Source organism: Bos indicus x Bos taurus, chromosome 10 (assembly GCF_003369695.1).
Source record: "Bos indicus x Bos taurus breed Angus x Brahman F1 hybrid chromosome 10, Bos_hybrid_MaternalHap_v2.0, whole genome shotgun sequence".
In the NCBI taxonomy this organism is placed as follows: domain Eukaryota; kingdom Metazoa; phylum Chordata; class Mammalia; order Artiodactyla; family Bovidae; genus Bos; species Bos indicus x Bos taurus.
The window spans coordinates 97,862,741-97,882,455 of record NC_040085.1 but is presented as its reverse complement, the minus strand read 5'-3'; the positions used below and the strand labels follow the sequence as shown (position 1 = coordinate 97,882,455).

At 39.1% G+C, this 19,715-nt stretch overlaps 1 protein-coding gene across 4 annotated transcripts in view; it reads right to left on the bottom strand.

The window, feature by feature from the left end:
• Positions 1 to 19,715, bottom strand: part of LVRN (laeverin) — a 79,155-nt gene that overhangs the window by 29,029 nt on the left and 30,411 nt on the right. For 3 of the 4 annotated variants that reach the window (XM_027552644.1, XM_027552641.1, XM_027552642.1), the window contains exons 5-9: positions 12,365 to 12,519; positions 10,973 to 11,086; positions 1,285 to 1,428; positions 199 to 264; positions 40 to 105 (exon numbers count right to left, since the gene is read on the bottom strand). In XM_027552644.1, coding sequence (XP_027408445.1) covers positions 40 to 105; positions 199 to 264; positions 1,285 to 1,428; positions 10,973 to 11,086; positions 12,365 to 12,519 — 545 coding nt within the window. The remainder of the gene's footprint in view (positions 1 to 39; positions 106 to 198; positions 265 to 1,284; positions 1,429 to 10,972; positions 11,087 to 12,364; positions 12,520 to 19,715) is intronic. The other variant, XM_027552643.1, reaches the window with a different exon arrangement.

Below are 19,715 nucleotides of genomic sequence, written 5' to 3'. Positions count from 1 at the left end.
ACAACACAGCAAGCACATCGCAGAGAGTGAGAGAATTACCATTTGGAAATGTCTCCATAGATCATCTTGCTCAGCATTTGAGTAAGAAAACGTCTCCAAATATGACTGTTAAAATAGAAAAGGTAAGGTTAAGATGAATAACCTGCCAAAGCAATTCATGTTTACCGTCTTTAGGTAACAACAATTTTGTAAACTCACCTTAAGTGCGCTGATAAATATTTTCTCATTCAAGAAACTAGAAAGCATCCGGGCCAGAGACGCTCCCTAAGACATAAGAAGTTGTCCATCATTTGAACAGAATTCAGTATCTAAATACTGACACATTCCATTTTGGTACGCAAGATTTTGGGCTGTGCTCCTCATTGCATTGTATACCTCAGTTGAATGTCTGGGTTAACCCAAAATGTGCTAATAAAATAAACTGTCACTAATTAATAGATAAAAGATGAGAAAATGCCCTACGTATAAGAATTCAGGGTACAGAAAACTTTTTAAATTGAGATACTCACACAACAAGTATAAATAAATAAATGTTGCCTGTCATTCCAGTTCCACAAGGATCAGCAATTAGCCCCTGTGGTTGCCTACTGACAATGTCCCACGGTGGGTGTAGGGGGCAGGCAGGGGGGATTCAGGATGGAGAAAACTAGGAAGCATTCTTTGTTTTGAATATGCTAATCCAAAGATAGTTCAGATACATATCTAAAGAAAATTTTCAATGGCCTCAGATTCTTGCATCCTTCCATACACAGAAAAGCAGGAAAAGTATTCATTTGAGATGTCTGTTCCTTGTGACTAGCAGTAGTCTTTTTATACCTGACTGGGTGTTTTTCCCAGGAACAAAACAAAACCAAGCCTTCAGCTATATTCTGGCTCCTCCCTTATCTCTTTGGAACAGTTTCTCAGAATACTCTGAGAGGCTGTCTCCTGGGCTATAGTCCTCTGTGAGGTTCCTGAATAAAACTTAACTCACAGCTTTTATGGTGTGTACTTTTCTTTCAGTAACACAAGAACAAATTTCCACCAGGCAGAAGAGTTCACCTTAAAAGTATCCAGCTGTCTGTCTATATTAAAAAAGGTAGATGGCATTGACCACCTATTACAGATTAACATTTACTAGATAAGAACTGATTTAACCACGTTTTCTGAAATCCATCTACTGAATAATATTAAGGTCTTTGTACCAAAATTGTGTAGTAGCACATTAGTCTAGAACCCAAAGAATCCATTTTATGTAGCTTTCTGCAAGAGTGCAGCACAAATATAAACGTGAAACTGTTTTACCTTGTTGTAAGTAATTAAGTCAAAGAGCTCATCTATTTCATTGGTTTCTGTGAAACTTTCCACCTTCATGGAGACGGCTCTAGACACTAGGGCGTGATCTTCTCTGAGCACACCATGTAAAATGTTAGAAAAGAAGATCTCATTCTAAAAGGAAAACATTGAGACACACTAACTTCTGAGACATCACAGAAACAGGAAGTTCAATGTTCCTAAAATATTTTCAGAAAAACTATCATTGAAGAGCGGAAGAAATCAATAATTGAGAAGTGCTCTTTGGGCTACAATGTGCCAAATAAGTCAGGAGTCCTTGAATAACTAAACTCTTGTGAAACTTTCCTTCCCACTTGGTTTCCTTTTTTATTTCAATTTAAAAAATCAATTAAAAAAGTTAATGTGGTTTCCAAGACAGCCATCTACTGGGTTGGCCAAGAAGTTTGATTTTTCCATAAGATGGAACAAACTTCTTAGCCAACCCAACACATTCCTTACGTAAGGAGGTCCCTGACCACCCAGACAGGTCCTCCAGGGAACAGCATCTCTAGGTGGTTCTAATCCTCTACAGTTTTATTGGTAACTTTATTCAGTTCAGTTCAGTCGCTCAGTCGTGTCCGACTCTTCTCGACCCCATGAATCGCAGCACGCCAGACCTGCCTGTCCATCACCAACTCCCGGAGTTCACTCAGACTCACATCCATTGAGTCAGTGATGCCATCTAGCCATCTCATCCTCTGTTGTTCCCTTCTCCTCCTGCCCCCAAATCCCTCCCAGCATCAGAGTCTTTTCCAATGAGTCAACTCTTCGCATGAGGTGGCCAAAGTACTGGACTTTCAGCTTTAGCATCATTCCTTCCAAAGAAATCCCAGGGCTGATCTCCTTCAGAATGGACTGGTTGGATCTCCTTGCAGTCCAAGGGACTCTCAAGAGTCTTCTCAAACACCACAGTTCAAAAGCATCAATTCTTCGGCGTTCAGCCTTCTTCACAGTCCAACTCTCACATCCATACATGACCACAGGAAAAACCATAGCCTTGACTAGACGGACCTTTGTTGGCAAAGTCATATCTCTGCTTTTGAATATGCTATCTAGGTTGGTGAAAATTTTCCTTCCAAGGAGTAAGCATCTTTTAATTTCATGGCTGCAGTCACCATCTGCAGTGATTGTGGAGCCCAAAAAATAAAGTCTGACACTGTTTCCCCATCTATTTCCCATAAAGTGATGGGACCGGATGCCATGATCTTCATTTTCTGAATGTTGAGCTTTAAGCCAACTTTTTCACTCTCCTCTTTCACTTTCATCAAGAGGCTTTTGAGTTCCTCTTCACTTTCTGCCATAAGGGTGGTGTCATCTGCATATCTGAGGTGATTGATATTTCTCCCAGTAATCTTGATTCCAGCTTGTGTTTCTTCCAGTCCAGCGTTTCTCATGATGTACTCTGCATATAAGTTAAATAAGCAGGGTGACAATACATAGCCTTGACGTACTCCTTTACCTATTTGGAACCACTCTGTTGTTCCATGTCCAGTTCGAACTGTTGCTTCCTGACCTGCATACAGATTTCTCAAGAGGCAGGTCAGGTGGTCTGGTATTCCCATCTCTTTCAGAATTTTCCACAGTTTATTATGATCCACACAATCAAAGGCTTTGGCATAGTCAATAAAGCAGAAATAGATGTTTTTCTGGAATTCTCTTGCTTTTTCTATGATCCAGCAGATGTTGGCAATTTGATCTTTGGTTCCTCTGCCTTTTCTAAAACCAGCTTGAACATTAGGAAGTTCACGGTTCACGTATTGCTGAAGCCTGGCTTGGAGAATTTTGAGCATTACTTTACTAGCATGTGAGACGAGTGCAATTGTGCGGTAGTTTGAGCATTCTTTAGTAATCCCTTAAAATGTATCGGTCTCTTACATGGACATTTGTAAACCAAAAGCAATGCCAAATTTACAAATTCACAGTGATGATGATGTAGTAATATTAGTTATTAAAAATAAATCAAAATAAATCTATAAACTGGATACAGTAATTTATAGCTCATGCATTAGGAATTTTTTTTACTGTAAAAGTGTTAGTCGCTCTGTCATGTCTGACTCTTTGCAACCCCATGGAACTTCAGCCCACTAGGTTCCTCTGTCCATGGAATTCTCCAGGCAAGGACACTGGAATGAGTAGCCATTCCCTTCCCCAGGGGATCTTTGCTATCCAGGGATCAAACCCCAGTTTCCTGCACTGTAGGCAGATTGTTTACCTTCTGAGCCACCAGAGAAACTGGCAGTTATTTATATTTTAATAAGGTGTAGAACTCTCCAAAAGATTGGATCTCTCTTAGACACATGACCAGGGCCATTTCTTTCTGAAGGAAAACCAAAGAAGAGTTAAGAGGTGCATGCAAAGACAGAGCCAAAGAAAGGGCCATGGAGACGTTGCAGGGGAAGCCGAGGCATATCCTGGCGAGCACCTGAAAACCACGGGAGTCCCAGCTCCCAGGGCACTCTCTCTGTGGTCCCAAGTTGACTCCCTCACCCCTCAACAGTGTCAGATGAGCTTTCAAACTCTGCTCCACTGCTATCTGCCAATGTTTCAACCAACCCTCTTTAGTTAGCATATTATGTTTAGATTTATGAATACTTTGGTTACGTTATCATCAAACTGAGCTTTTCTCAAAAGAAGAAAGCCTGTCATTTAGAGAAACGCATGTCAAACTTTACTGTCCATAAGGATCCCCTGGGGATCTTGTCAAATTGTATTCTAATTCAGTTGGTCCGTGCTGGGGTTGGGCTTTTTTTTTTTTTGGCAACACCTTGAGACATGCAGGATCTTAAGTTCCCCCGACTAGGGATGGAGACTCATGCCCCATCCAGTGGAAGCGTGGAGACTTAACCACTGGACCACCAGGGAAGTCTGGGGTCTGTACTAAATGACCAGGTGATGCTGATGTTGGTATATAGCTCAAGAACCACACTTTGAGTAGCAAAGATTTAGAGGAGACACCTGCATAAAGTCCCACCTTACTCGTTAAGTATAGGTTTTATTATTTTAACACCTAAGAGTTCTTGAGAGTGTGCACTGTCGATCCCTGTGTTCATATAAACAGAATGAAGAAAATAATAAAAATAAAAAACACCCGTAAGTACACACCCTGCAATAACTCCCATTAGAATGCTGTTAATCCAGCTCTTTCTAATCTTTCCCCCTATTTATTCATTCTTACAGTTGTAAAAACTTTTTGTCTTGTTCATTTACTTATTATCACATTCATTTAGAAATTTTGCTATCTTATCTTCATAACTATTCCTAATAATGGCTGCTGTATTATAAATGAAACAAATATAAATTGGAAAGAAATAACCCCAAACTTAATCATGATTCTCACAGGGAAGATACAACTTTTGCAAAAGCAAAACACTAAAATAAACAAATGCACAGCTGCATAATACCCCTTCAGGTTGATGGACTATAACTGACTTAATCATTTGCCTACTGGGTAGGCATTTAAGTTGTTTCCAGTTTTTTTTTTTTTTTTTCCTGTTATAGACAATGTATTAACGAATACTTTCGTACACATAACCTTTTCCATATTTTTCTTTCAGAATGGATTGTCTTTCTCTCTTGCGCCTGCCTGGCATAAGGTTTACATAATCTTCTTCGTTTCTTCCCAATCACACAAGATAACTGTGATAAGTGAGGCGAACATCTCTTACTCAACATTCCTCGGGTTTTTCTACTCTGGGCCTTCCACAAGGTGATGCTCGTCCCAGTCTGTTCTGGTCTTGTGGAAGGGAAACTCTATGTAAAAAGCAATATCAGCTTTTTAAAAAACATTATCTAGCTACTGCAGATAATGATTGGATAAAGTGAGTCTGTACACTCTCCATTTCTTTCTTCATGCAAACTGTGAGATCCCAGAGGACAAACCTATTTCTATCACATCTATGATTATCCTAAGAAATGTAACAGTATTTATTATGAAATTTGTATGGAACATCACTGAAGTTGAAAGCATAGGGTCTGGAGTTGACCTACTTGGGTCTGAATCCCACTGCAGCCTCCTAGGGATTGTGTGACTCATAAAAGGCAACTAACTTCATCACTCTGGAAATTCAGTTTCACCTCTAAAAATGGGGTGAACACTGTCCTCACTGGATTATTATCAGGTCTAAATTAATTTATATAGAATTTTTAGCACTGAGACTGGCAAATAGAATATGCTCAATAAGGGTTAACCACTACTGTAATTATATCATCATCATCATCATTAGTTCTTCAAAAGAGTGAATCAGATATTGTACATAATACACTCTAAGCACATAACGAATGCTTAGTAAATGATGGCTGTCACAACAGTACCCACTAAATACTCAATCTATTGAATGACTGCGTGAAACTTTTTCTTACAGATGAGGAATGAAAGCTCAGAAGTGTTCAACTACTTGCCTCAGCTGACAGTGATCATAAAAACACAGCGAGACCTGACTGGTTGCAAGGCCCCTACGTGCCCTTTCCCTCCAAGAGATCTGCTGCTCCCTTAGACCAGTCAGAAGAGGGATGCAGAAAAGCCAGCGAGTAGCAATGTGGACATGGAACAACAGACTGGTTCCAAATAGGAAAAGGAGTACGTCAAGGCTGTATATTGTCACCCTGCTTATTTAACTTATATGCAGAGTACATTATGAGAAACGCTGGACTGGAAGAAGCACAAGCTGGAATCAAGATTGCCAGGAGAAATATCAATTAACCTCAGATATGCAGATGACACCACCCTTATGGCAGAAAGTGAAGAGGAACTAAAAAGCCTCTTGATGAAAGTGAAAGAGGAGAGTGAAAAAGTTGGCTTAAAGCTCAACATTCAGAAAAAGAAGATGATGGCATCTGGTCTCATCACTTCATGGGAAATAGATGGAGAAACAGTGTCAGACTTTATTTTTTTGGGTTCCAAAATTACTGCAGATGGTGACTGCAGCCCTGAAAGTAAAAGACGCTTACTCCTTGGAAGGAAAGTTATGACCAACCTAGATAGCATATTCAAAAGCAGAGACATTACTTTGCCAACAAAGGTTCGTCTAGTCAAGGCTATGGTTTTTCCTGTGGTCATGTATGGATGTGAGAGTTGGACTGTGAAGAAGGCTGAACGCTGAAGAATTGATGCTTTTGAACTGGGGTGTTGGAGAAGACTCTTGAGAGTCACTTGGACTGCAAGGAGATCCAAGCAGTCCATTCTGAAGGAGATCAGCCCTGGGATTTCTTTGGAGTGAATGATGCTAAAGCTGAAACTCTAGTACTTTGGCCACCTCATGTGACGAGTTGACTCATTGGAAAAGACTCTGATGCTGGGAGGGATTGGGGGCAGGAGGAGAAGGGGACGACAGAGGATGAGATGGCTAGATGGCATCACTGACTCGATGGACGTGGGTCTGGGTGAACTCTGGGAGTTGGTGATGGACAGGGAGGCCTGGTGTGCTGCGATTCATGGGGTCGCAAAGAGTCGGACATGACTGAGCGACTGAACTGAATTGAGCAATGTTAGAGCTGGAGCTTCACGGGTCAAGAAACCAATTGGAATGTTCTGAATGCTTGATCATGACCCATTCATCCTGTATGTTAATAACTTTCAGCTGAACTTAGACCAGAATTAGAAAAAATGGAAATCTGTTTCTGCATGTTTCTGTGATGCTCTTTACTCAATTTCAATCTAACAACTGATTCAAAGGAAGCTAAAGTTCTGACTTCTTAAAGACCATTGAAACAAAGCCTTAAGCTTTTCAAAAACAAAGCTCATGGCAATTTTTTCAAGCTCCAAGATCCGATACCCTTCTGGCAAGGGTTATGGTTCACTCAGCTCTACAAGTGATTGAGAAATGTACACTCAGAAAACAGTGATTAAGAACCAATGATAAAAAGAAATAAAACTAAATGGTATGAGAGGATAATCTTACCATCTTAGCTTCAAAAACATTGGTAACATGTTTTCATCAATGTTTCCCAGAAATGATAATATCTTAGCCATTTTTGTTGCATTAAAAGGTAACTGATTGATATTTATAGTATAGTCTATAAAGGACATACAGTTGAATCTAATTGTTTTAAGGACTGGAATGTCTTTCCATATTGACTCTCAGCACAGAGGTAATTTGGGGTATAACCAAATGCTTTCAAAATAGTTACAGACAACACTAACCACGTGTAGATGCTACTTTATAAAAGAGATATAAACAATTTTGTAGGTGTAGCATATATGGAAGGACTAAGACTTACTATATATATATATATATAGTTTACATATATGAAAAGAGTCATAATGAACACGCTCACACACACTATAAGCCCCTTGAGAATGAGGACACGACCAGGAGTTTTCTCCCTAGGGTTAAAGACACGGGCTTTGCAGCTAAAGAAACCTCGGATTGAATCTCATCTCTGACCTTTAACAACTGTGAGATCTTGAATGACTTACCTAATACTTATACCCTCAGTTTCCTCAATAGAAGATAGAAAATAACTATACTCATAGGATTATTTTGAAGATGGATTAAGATGATATATGTATAAGACTCACTCCACCAGGCAGTTGAGTCCCAAGTGCTCAGTGAATGGCATTAAATAATATTTTTGGTTATTTATTAATATTTATTATCATCATTATCCTCATCTTCAGCCTAGACCCAGATCACTGGAATGTAATCACAGTTTCACCTCAACCAGGCAAAAGACCTTGGCCAAGTCAATTAACCTTTCAGTACTTCATTCTGCAGATCTATATAATGATGTCTAGCCCAGGGGAGGAAGAGCAGAGGTACTGTAGAGTGGCTGGACTATGTGATGGTGGGCATTTTATAGGATGTCCACAAAGGGCAGGAGGAAAATTCTTAAAGAGACGGAATACCAGACCACCTGACCTGCCTCTTGAGAAACCTATATGCAGGTCAGGAAGCAACAGTTAGAACTGGACATGGAACAACAGACTGGGTCCAAATAGGAAAAGGAGTACGTCAAGGCTGTATATTGTCACCCTGCTTATTTAACTTATATGCAGGGTACATCATGAGAAACTCTGGGCTGGAGGAAGCACAAGCTGGAATCAAGATTGCTAGGAGAAATATCAATAACCTCAGATATGCAGATGACATCACCCTTATGGTAGAAAGTGAAGAAAAACTAAAGGGCCTCTTGATGAAAGTGAAAGAGGAGAGTGAAAAAGTTGGCTTAAAGCTCAACATTCAGAAAACAAAGATCATGGCATCTGGTCCCATCACTTCATGGCAAATAGATGGGGAAACAGTGGAAACAGTGGCAGACTTTATTTTTGGGGGCTCCAAAATCACTGCAGATGGTGATTGCAGCCATGAAATTAAAAGACACTTACTCCTTGGAAGGAAAGTTATGACCAACCTAGATAGCATATTAAAAAGCAGACTGTGTACGAGACAGCAAAAGAGACACTGATGTATAGAACAGTCTTATGGACTCTATGGGAGAGGGAGAGGGTGGGAAGATTTGGGAGAATGGCATTGAAACATGTAAAATATCATGTATGAAACGAGATGCCAGTCCAGGTTCGATGCACCATACTGGATGCTTGGGGCTAGTGCACTGGGACGACCCAGAGGGATGGTATGGGGAGGGAGGAGGGAGGGGGGGTTCAGGATGGGGAACACATGTATACCTGTGGCAGATTCATTTTGATATTTGGCAAAACTAATACAATTATGTAAAGTTTAAAAATAAAATTAAAAAAAAAAAAAAGCAGAGACATCACTTCGTCAACAAAGGTTTGTCTAGTCAAGGCTATGGTTTTTCCAGTGGTCATGTATGAATGTGAGAATTGGACTATAAAGAAGTCTGAGTGCTGAAGAATTGATGCTTTTGAACTGTGGTGTTGGAGAAGACTCTTGAGAGTCCCTTGGACTGCAAGGAGATCCAACCAGTCCATCCTAAAGCAGATCAGTCCTGGGTGTTCATTGGAAGGACTGATGTTGAGGCTGAAACTCCAATACTTTAGCCACCTGATGCAAAGAACTGACTCATTTGGAAAGACCCTAATGCTGGGAAAGATTGAGGGCAGGAGGAGAAAGGGATGACAGAAGATGAGATGGTTGGATGGCAATCACTGACTCGATGGACATGGGTTTTAGTGGACTCTGGGAGTTGTTGGTGGACAGGGAGGCCTGGCGTGCTGTGGTTCATGGGGTCGCAAAGAGTTGGACGGGACTGAGCGACTGAACTGAACTTGCAAAGTGGCATGGAACTGGGGCAGTAAAAGACTGCTACATCAGTGCTCCTCAGAAGCTACAATTTCACAAATAGGTAAAAAAAGTTTTTTTTTAAAGTTTCTGTGTGGTGAACAGAGGTCTGTCAATTTTTTATTCTGCCAACTTTTTAATAAACAAAAGATAAATATCATCTACTTACTATCTTCTTCCTTTCATAAAAGAGGGAAAAATTTACAACCAATATATTAATGGGCTTCCCTGATGGCTCAGACAGTAAAGAATCTGCCTGCAACGAGGGAGACCCAGGTTTGATCCCTGGTTTGGGAAGATCCCCTGGAGAAGGAAATGGCAATCCACTCCAGTATTCTTGAGTGGGGAATTCCATGGACAGAGGAGCCTGGCAGGCTATATAGTCTATGGGGTCACAAAGAGTTGGACACGAATGAGTGACTTTCACTTTCATAATAATAGAAAGAACAATCTTAGATTCTCCTTCAAAGTGAATAAATTTAGCTTGTAAGGATCTGACCAGTGGAAATCAGCATGTCAAACGTCAATACACTCTAATGAGCAAGGGTATGGAGAGGAGAAAAGAGGCTAGAAGTAGAGCCTTGGAAACACTTGGGAGGGGAGAGGAAAAAAAGACCTGCAAAAAGCAGCAGAAAGAGCAGCTCTGAGCATCAGAGAGATGGCAGGAGGCAGGAACAGAGAGGAAGAAAGAAACCCTTACTTGGTGTGAAGAAATGAGGTCTGTGTCAAAAGATCATATTAAATCTAAACATTTAAACACTTAAATCAATTTAGCTTTATCATGCCATTCTGAAAGCATTACCTAACTACTCTAAATAAAATATTGGAATATAACTTTCAATTCAGATTTGCATACACATAAATTAATTTTCCATGTTACTATTTACTCAACATAGCAAAAGATTATCAGCTATAACAGATACAATGTCAGCTATGAGTATCATATGCAATATCAGCTACATTATGGGTAATATAACATAGCATATTACTTATTATTAAAGTTGTAGATTACTGATTGCAAGTGCTTTAAAATTCAGTCTAGGTAGAAATTAATGAAAATAACCTAAAATCTAACAGTAGGGAAAATATTTTATATATATATATATACACACACACACATTCATATAGACACATCTTATAAAGTTATATGATAAAATACTAGGAAACCGTTAAAAATCTTATTTTCAAGGATGATCTAATGACCTGTGGAAAAGCTCTTGATATAGTATAAAGCAGAAAGGGCATTACACATTTCTGTGTAATTTTCTCTTCTAGGAATATTTACAATAATAAAAGCCTGACAAAAGAAAACAAATCAAAAAGACAACATTGAGCATCTCTGATATTACAGATAATTTATTATCTCTATATTTTTCTGTATTTTACACACTTTCAACAATGAAAATTAACTACTATTATAATTAGAAGAAAAATTATAAATTAACAGACATACTTACCATTGGGAGTTTAGGATTGAAGTGGTTAATTATCCCAAATTCAAAATAAGATGCAAAACCTTCATTGAGCCAGATATTATTCCACCAATTCATGGTAACCAAGTTTCCAAACCACTTTTGGAGTTGGGGATAAAAAGAACAATCTTAACTTCAATTTAAGTAATATTTATTGTAATTACATGTTAAATAAATGTAAGGTCAAAGACAAAATTAAATGTAATTTGCTATCAGTGATAAAACTTGAAAACAGGACTCCAAAATCATGTTGTTGTTTTATTAATAACATGAAGTCATTCATTTTTTTCTGTAAAATTTCACATCCAATGACTGGAAGCAATTTTTGCTTTAAAACTGTGATGCTGAGAAATAAAGTAAGCTAGAATAGCATTTCTTAAATTGTCCACTTTACTCCAAAGTTAAGTCAAAGTAGAAGGCCTGAATGTTCACTTAACACCTACTGAATGACAGCATCTCATACTCTAAACAGACTACATCAGAATTTTGCTGTAAGCAGTTGATTATGTTTTAAGGACATGATTTGATCTGCACCATGCAAGAATCACTCAAGTATTCGTTTCTGCAAAGTGGTCCAGTTATAATTATTTTCTGTTTGAGCTTAACAGAAGGAAAGTGTCAAATGATGATGAATAGAATCAGGAAAGATAAACACAATAATTTCCAAAACCAACAAATCCACACCCTGGTTTTTAACCAAATTCTTATAATAGCTGTGATGTACTAATAGTTAGCACCCTATTTTCCAAAACAATGTGTCACTTAGGCTATAATAAAAAATGACACTGTGAGTGATGATCAAGACTTGTGAAAATATGTGTTGACTGTGTAACAGGGTATAATTTAATCACAGGAAATCACTCCTCTCCAAAACTTCTTAGGGGTCCATATAACAAGAAGATAATTTCACAGTTTAGGTGACTGTCACCTCAGTGATACTAGTATATTGACTATAACCCTTTAACTTGTAACTTCTTGCAAAAAAAAAAAAAAGTTTGTGACAATCTACTGATGAAATGGGATATCTTCTAGTGACTCCTTTGAATGTCTCTATTTTAAGATGGAATGAAAAGCAGATGACCACAGGTCTGCTTGGTTTACTTTTCCTGAAGAGAACTTTGTGGCACACAATTACTCTTTGAATATACGACCTGCTACTGTTCTGAGATTTCTTATCACCATGATCTATCACCAAAAGTTCAAATCCACCCAGGATCTGATTACATAGATCCTTCCTTGTTTTCACTCACTGGACCACTTTTCAAGTTATTTTTTAAAATTTGGTGTATGGTATAGTTTGAGGAGTTTTTGCTGCTTTTGGTACAGAAGCTGGAGAATATTCTTGTGTGAAATAAGAAAGAACATTTTACCACATGCCTGATGTCCGATTTCGTGGGAGACAATATAGGAGATCATGATCTTTTTTTCTGTTAGTTTATCATTTGGTTGCAGCAACAATAATGACTCGTCAAATATCAAGAGTCCCCAGTTTTCCATTGCACGGTTGTCAAAAGTAGGCAAAGCAATTATATCTAAGTGGATTTAAATGGAGGGAAAATGAATCATCTCTTTCTAAAGATTTGAGAGTTCCAGATACAACATCTCAAAATGAAATCATAAAATTACTGAAATAAAATGCAAGTGAATATCTATAACTTAAGGGGCAGGAGAAAGGCATTAAAGACACAGAGAAGACAGAGTCAGAAAACAAATTGCTTTGTATGAAAATTAAATAGTTTTGATTAAGGACCTATATCCAAAATATACAAAGAACACTTGAAACTCAAAAATAAGAGAAAAACTTTACAGAATTAGCAAAAGATCTAAAGAGATAGTTCACTAAAGAGACACTTCACTAAAGAGACACACAAATGGCAAATGAACAGATGAAGATATGCTCAACACCATATGTCACTGCTGCTGCTAAGTCGCTTCAGTCGTGTCCGACTCTGTGCGACCCCAGAGACGGCAGCCCACCAGGCTCCACGGTCCCTGGGATTCTCCGGGCAAGAACACTGGAGTGGGTTGCCATTTCCTTCTCCAATGCATGAAAGTGAAAAGTGAAAGTGAAGTTGCTCAGTCGTGTCCAACTCCCAGCGACCCCATGGACTGCAGCCCACCAGGCTCCTCCGTCCATGGGATTTTCCAGGCAAGAGTACTGGAGTGGGGTGCCATTGCCTTCTCCATGTCATTAGGAAATTGCAAATTAAAACAACGAGATACCATGACACACCAGTTCAAAACAAAACATCGATGTTGGAGAAGATGTGGAACAATAAAAACACTCATCCGTTGCTGGTGAGAATGCAAAATGGTACAGCCACTTCAGAAGACAATTCGGCAGTTTCTTATAAAGCTGAACATAGGTTGGCTATACAGTCTAGCAATTGAGCTCCTAAGGATTTACCCAAATGAGTTCACAACTGAAGTCAGCAACATGCACGTGAATGTTTATAGCAGCTTCAATCATAACTGCCAAAACTTGGACATAATCAAGATGTCTTTTAATAGGTGAATGGATAAATAAACTGGAAATGGCAACCCACTCCAGTACTCTTGGCTGGAAAATCCCATGGACAGAGGAGCCTGGTAGGCTACAGTCCATAGGGGTTGCAAAGAGTCGGACACGACTGAGCGACTTCAGTTCAGTTCAGTTCAGTACAGCCATACAACAGAGTACTATTTAGTGATAAAAAGAAATGAGCTATTAAGTTATGAAAGGACATGGATAAAACTTAATGTTACTAAGTGAAAGAAAAGTGAAAGTCACTCAGTCGTCTCAGACTCTTTGCAACCTCATAGTCCATGGGGGTTCTCCAGGCAAGAACACTGGAGTGAGTTGTCATGCCCTCTTTCAGGTGATCTTCTCAACCCAGGGGTCAAATTCAGGTCTCCTGCATTGCAGACAGATTCTTTACCAGCTGAGCCACCGGGGAAGCCCACTAAGTGAAAGAAGCCAAAAAGAAAAAGTTACACATGGTATGATTCCAGTTAGTACATAACATTATGGAAAAGGCAAAATTATATAGACAGTACAAAGATCAGTGGCTGTCAGGGATTGGGGGAAAAGAGGGGATGAGCAGGTAGAGCACAGGGGATTTTTAAGACAGTGAAACTATCGTCTGATACTGTGACGGTAGACATATGTCATTATTATGCGCTCAGTCACTTCAATCAGGTCTGACTCTTTGTGACCCACTGGACTGTAGCCCACCAGGCTCCTCTGTCCACGGAGTCTTCAGGTAAGAACACTGGAGTGGGTTGCCGCCCTCCTCCAGAGGATCTTCCCGACCCAGGGATCAAACAAACCCATGTCCCCTGTGTCTCCTGCACTGCAAGAGGATTCTTTACTGCTGAGTCATTGGGGAAGCCCTCGTTACTGTATACATTTTGAAATTCACAGAACTGTACAACACCACAAAGAGTGAACCCTAATGTAAGCTATGGACTTTAGTTATAAAAATGTATCAGTACTGATTCATCAATTGTAATTTTTAAAAATCCACACCAATGTACGATGTTAACAAGAGGAGAAACTAGGGGTGGGGGGAAGGGGAGGGAGAGGAGATACATGAGGACTCTTCACACTCTGGGCACACTTTTTTCATAAACTGTTCTAAAAAATTAAGTCTATTTAAAATTAAATATTTTAGTGCACCAAAAAAACACCACAAACAAATTTGAAAGGCAAAACACAGACTGGGGTAAATATTTGCAGCCTATATCACAACTAGAAAATATTTTTTCAATACTTAAAGAACTTTGATGAATCAAAAAGGAAAAACGTGAACAATTCAATAAAGAAATAATTCAAACACCCAAAAATCTTATTTAAAATTTTCAGCTTCATTAGTATCAAAAGCAACAATTAAAACAATGATATAACAAGCTTTCAAATGTATGAAATACATTTTCAAATGTAATAATTAGTATTGGCTAGAATTTACAATTAGGTATAGGAAAACTGACACATAGCCTATTGATGAGGGTGTGAACTGGTAATTTTTCTGGAGCAGTCCAGCAAAATGCTTCGTAACTTTTAAAAATGTTCCTAACCTTTCAAATTTTGCAATTTCTACTAAGCCAAATAGCATGGATATTTGTAAACACATCCTTATGTTTTCTTTCATGTTTTAAAAGCAGCCCCCTCCCCCTCAGGAAAGGAAAAATCAGTCCAAATTTTCAACCACTGAAGATTAAATAAATTATTTTGTCAAATTGATATGTAGGCAGCCTATGAGTTAAAATGACAATAAAAAAGAACGGTTACCTGGATCATATTGCTTTATATTGTTAATTTTTTTTTAATCAAAGAACAATATCAATTCCATGGTGTCATTTTTGTTAAAAACAAAGAAGCAAATACAGAGAAAGATGGAAATTGAGACAAAGAACTAGACATCAAAATGTTACCCATGGTCATCTCTGCATGGCAGCATTCCAAGCGATTTTGCTTCTCTTTTTTGTGCTTTCCCTATCTTTCCAAATTTTTTACAGTGTGATCATTTGTTACTTCTAACACTAGAATGATACAAGTTTTGAAATTTTCCTTTGCTAGTGAAAGAAATATCATCGCTATAGTCCATGCTACATTTGCCTCATGAATGCTTTCGCTATGCTACGCTCAGTAATTTAGTTGAGTTTACACGTGGTTGAAGCTGACAGTGTATAGTAAGAAACATTCAGGTCATTATATAGCCTCAACAGGTAATGCTCCATTATCTTTCGACATACTTAGTTGCCTCAGCCTGGGTTTCCCATTCTACTGGATAGTTTTCCATCGTGTGAATGACCCATATCCATTCTATCAGTGACCACTTTGGCTGCTTTGGGTTTGACACTAGTATGAAAAGTGTAGCTTCAAACATTCTTGCACATGTCTTCTGGCATGTATGTGCTCAAATTCCTCTTGAAGATATATCTAGGAATGGAATTTCTGGGTTTTAAGGTATTCTGATGATGAACATTGTAAGACAACAAACAGGTTTTTAAGTTGTAACAACTGATACTCCTTTCAACAGTGTCACTTTCTAACACTTGTATTTGTGAGAATGTCTACTCTTTGACAACTGAATAGGTTGTCACTGTGATCTTGGGTACTCATTTCTCAGACTGCTTAATGAGGTTAAATATTTCTTCAAAAGTTTGTTAGCCACATGTGTTTCCTTTTCTGTATAACATCTATTCATATATCTTTTACTTGTTTTTTTCCTATTGTATTTTTCTTATTTATCTGTAGGTGTTCTTTATATATTTGGGCTACTCCCATTACCACTTACTGTCCTTTCTTTTTTGTTTAACTGTTTCTTTAAAATTTACGTATTTGTAATTGAAGGACAATTGCTTTACAATACTATGTTGGTTTCTGCCACACAGTCCTCTTTCTGCTGAGACTTCATGCTGACTTTATGAGTCAGTGCTGTCTCCTCCTTCGCAATTTGTTTGCTTCTGTCTTTAACATGTAGATGCTATCTGCCGAACTCAGCTACCTGAACAGAGCCTCTACCATCTACTGCTTCTGCATTCAGAGAGCACCTAGAAAAGTAGTAGGTGATTTTCATTTACTCAGTAGAGTCTCATTAATTATGGTAATTATGTCACCACTTTATGATTTATAGACAACTTGAGTTTTATAAGAGAAGACTCTACACATGGACATCACAAGATGGTCAACACCGAAATCAGATTGATTATATTCTTGGCAGCCAAAGATGGAGAAGCTCTATACAGTCAACAAAAATAAGACCAGGAGCTGACTGTGGTTCAAATCATGAACTCCTTATTACCAAATTCAGACTTAAATTGAAGAAAGTAGGGAAAACCACTAGACCATTCAGGTATGACCTAAATCAAATCCCTGATGATTATACAGTGGAAGTGAGAAATAGATTTAAGGGCCTAGATCTGATAGATAGAGTGCCTGATGAACTATGGAATGAGGTTCGTGACACTGTACAGGAGACAGGGATCAAGACCATCTCCATGGAAAAGAAATGCAAAAACGCAAAATGGCTGTCTGGGGAGGCCTTACAAATAGCTGTGAAAAGAAGAGAAGTGAAAAGCAAAGGAGAAAAGGAAAGATATAAGCATCTGAATGCAGAGTTCCAAAGAATAGCAAGAAGAGATAAGAAAGCCTTCCTCAGCGATCAATGCAAAGAAATAGAGGAAAACAACAGAATGGGAAAGACTAGAGATCTCTTCAAGAAAATTAGAGATATCAAAGGAACATTTCATGCAAAGATCGGCTCGATAAAGGACAGAAATGGTATGGACCTAACAGAAGCAGAAGATATTAAGAAGAGGTGGCAAGAATACACAGAAGAACTGTACAAAAAAGATCTTCACGACCCAGATAATCATGATGGTGTGATCACTGACCTAGAGCCAGACATCCTGGAATGTGAAGTCAAGTGGGCCTTAGAAAGCATCACTACGAACAAAGCTAGTGGAGGTGATGGAATTCCAGTTGAGCTATTTCAAATCCTGAAAGATGATGTTGTGAAAGTTCTGCACTCAATATGCCAGCAAATTTGGAAAACTCAGCAGTGGCCACAGGACTGGAAAAGGTCAATTTTCATTCCAATCCCAAAGAAAGGCAATGCCAAAGAATGCTCAACTACTGCACAATTGCACTCATCTCACACGCTAGTAAAGTAATGCTCAAAATTCTCCAAGCCAGGCTTCAGCAATACATGAACCGTGAACTTCCTAATGTTCAAGCTGGTTTTAGAAAAGGCAGAGAAACCAGAGATCAAATTGCCAACATCTGCTGGATCATCGAAAAAGCAAGAGAGTTCCAGAAAAACATCTATTTCTGCTTTATTGACTATGCCAAAGCCTTTGACTGCATGGATCACAATAAACTGTGGAAAATTCTGAAAGAGATGGGAATACCAGATCACCTGACCTGCCTCTTGAGAAACCTGTATTCAGGTCAGGAAGCAACAGTTCCAACTGGACATGGAACAACAGACTGGTTCCAAATAGGAAAAGGAGTACGTCAAGGCTATGTATTGTCACCCTGCTTATTTAACTTATATGCAGAGTACATCATGAGGAACGCTGGACTGGAAGAAACACAAACTGGAATCAAGATTGCCGGGAGAAATATCAATAACCTCAGATAGGCAGATGACACCACCCTTATGGCAGAAAGTGAAGAGGAACTCAAAAGCCTCTTGATGAAAGTGAAAGTGGAGAGTGAAAAAGTTGGCTTAAAGCTCAACATTCAGAAAACGAAGATCATGGCATCCGGTCCCATCACTTCATGGGAAATAGATGGGGAAACAGTGGGAACAGTGTCAGACTTTATATTTTTGGCCTCCAAAATCACTGCAGATGGTGACTGCAGCCATGATATTAAAAGACGCTTACTCCTTGGAAGGAAAGTTATGACCGACCTAGATAGCATATTCAAAAGCAGAGACATTACTTTGCCAACAAAGGTCCGTCTAGTCAAGGCTATGGTTTTTCCTGTGGTCATGTATGGATGTAAGAGTTGAAGTGTGAAGAAGGCTGAACGCCAAAGAATTGATGCTTTTGAACTGTGGTGTTGGAGAAGACTCTTGAGAGTCCCTTGGACTGCAAGGAGATCCAACCAGTCCATTCTGAAGGAGATCAGCCCTGGGATTTCTTTGGAAGGAATCATGCTAAAGCTGAAACTCCAGTACTTTGGCCACCTCATGCGAAGAGTTGACTCATTGGAAAAGACTCTGATGCTGGGAGGGATTGGGGGCAGGAGGAGAAGGGGACGACAGAGGATGAGATGGCTGGATGGCATCACTGACTAAATGAGCGTGAGTCTGAGTGAACTCCGGGAGTTGGTGATGGACAGGGAGGCCTGGAGTGCTGCAATTATGGGGTCGCAAAGAGTTGGACAGGACTGAGCAACTGAACTGAACTGAACTGAGTTTTATTGCTTCAAAAATACAAACTTTGCTGAGATGTACAATATATATCATTAGCCTGCTATGGTTCAGATCAGATCAGATCAGTTGCTCAGTCGTGTCCGACTTTGCGACCCCATGAATCGCAGCACGCCAGGCCTCCCTGTCTATCACCAACTCCCGGAGTTCACTCAGACTCACATCCATTGAGTCAGTGGTGCCATCCAGCCATCTCATCCTCTGTCGTCCCCTTCTCCTCCTGCCCCCAATCTCTCCCAGCATCAGAGTCTTTTCCAGTGAGTCAACTCTTCGCATGAGGTGGCCAAAGTACTAGAGTTTCAGCTTTAGCAGATGGTTACAAGTTAAGAAAAAATAAAAACTTAAAAGGGAAGTTGCTATTTTATAAGTTTGCAAATCTTAAACACCTATACTTACTCCTAAAAGCATCATGATGTCACTTTTTCTTTTAAAGCTTATAACAACCTAAACAGCCAACTCCACCAGCAGCTGTAACAGTTTTTTTGTTTTGTTTTTAAATGACTCAACCAAAAGTCAAAGTAATTAGGAGACATTAGTTCATCTTTCTCTTAAAGATCCAGTAATAGAGAAACTCTATTGTAATCAGCTATCCATCAAAAGGCAGTTTTGACTAAGCACCACCTACGCGTGCTCATAGAGCAACACTGGATCGGATGCTATGAAAGATACAGAAAAAAAAAGTGCCAACATAACCTTGACTTCCAGGAGCTGGTAATCTAGCCAGAATTTACATGGAATTATGGAACTCATTGAACATATTTTTCCCCCCACCAAAAAAAAAAAAAGCTTACTCTTTACTAGTT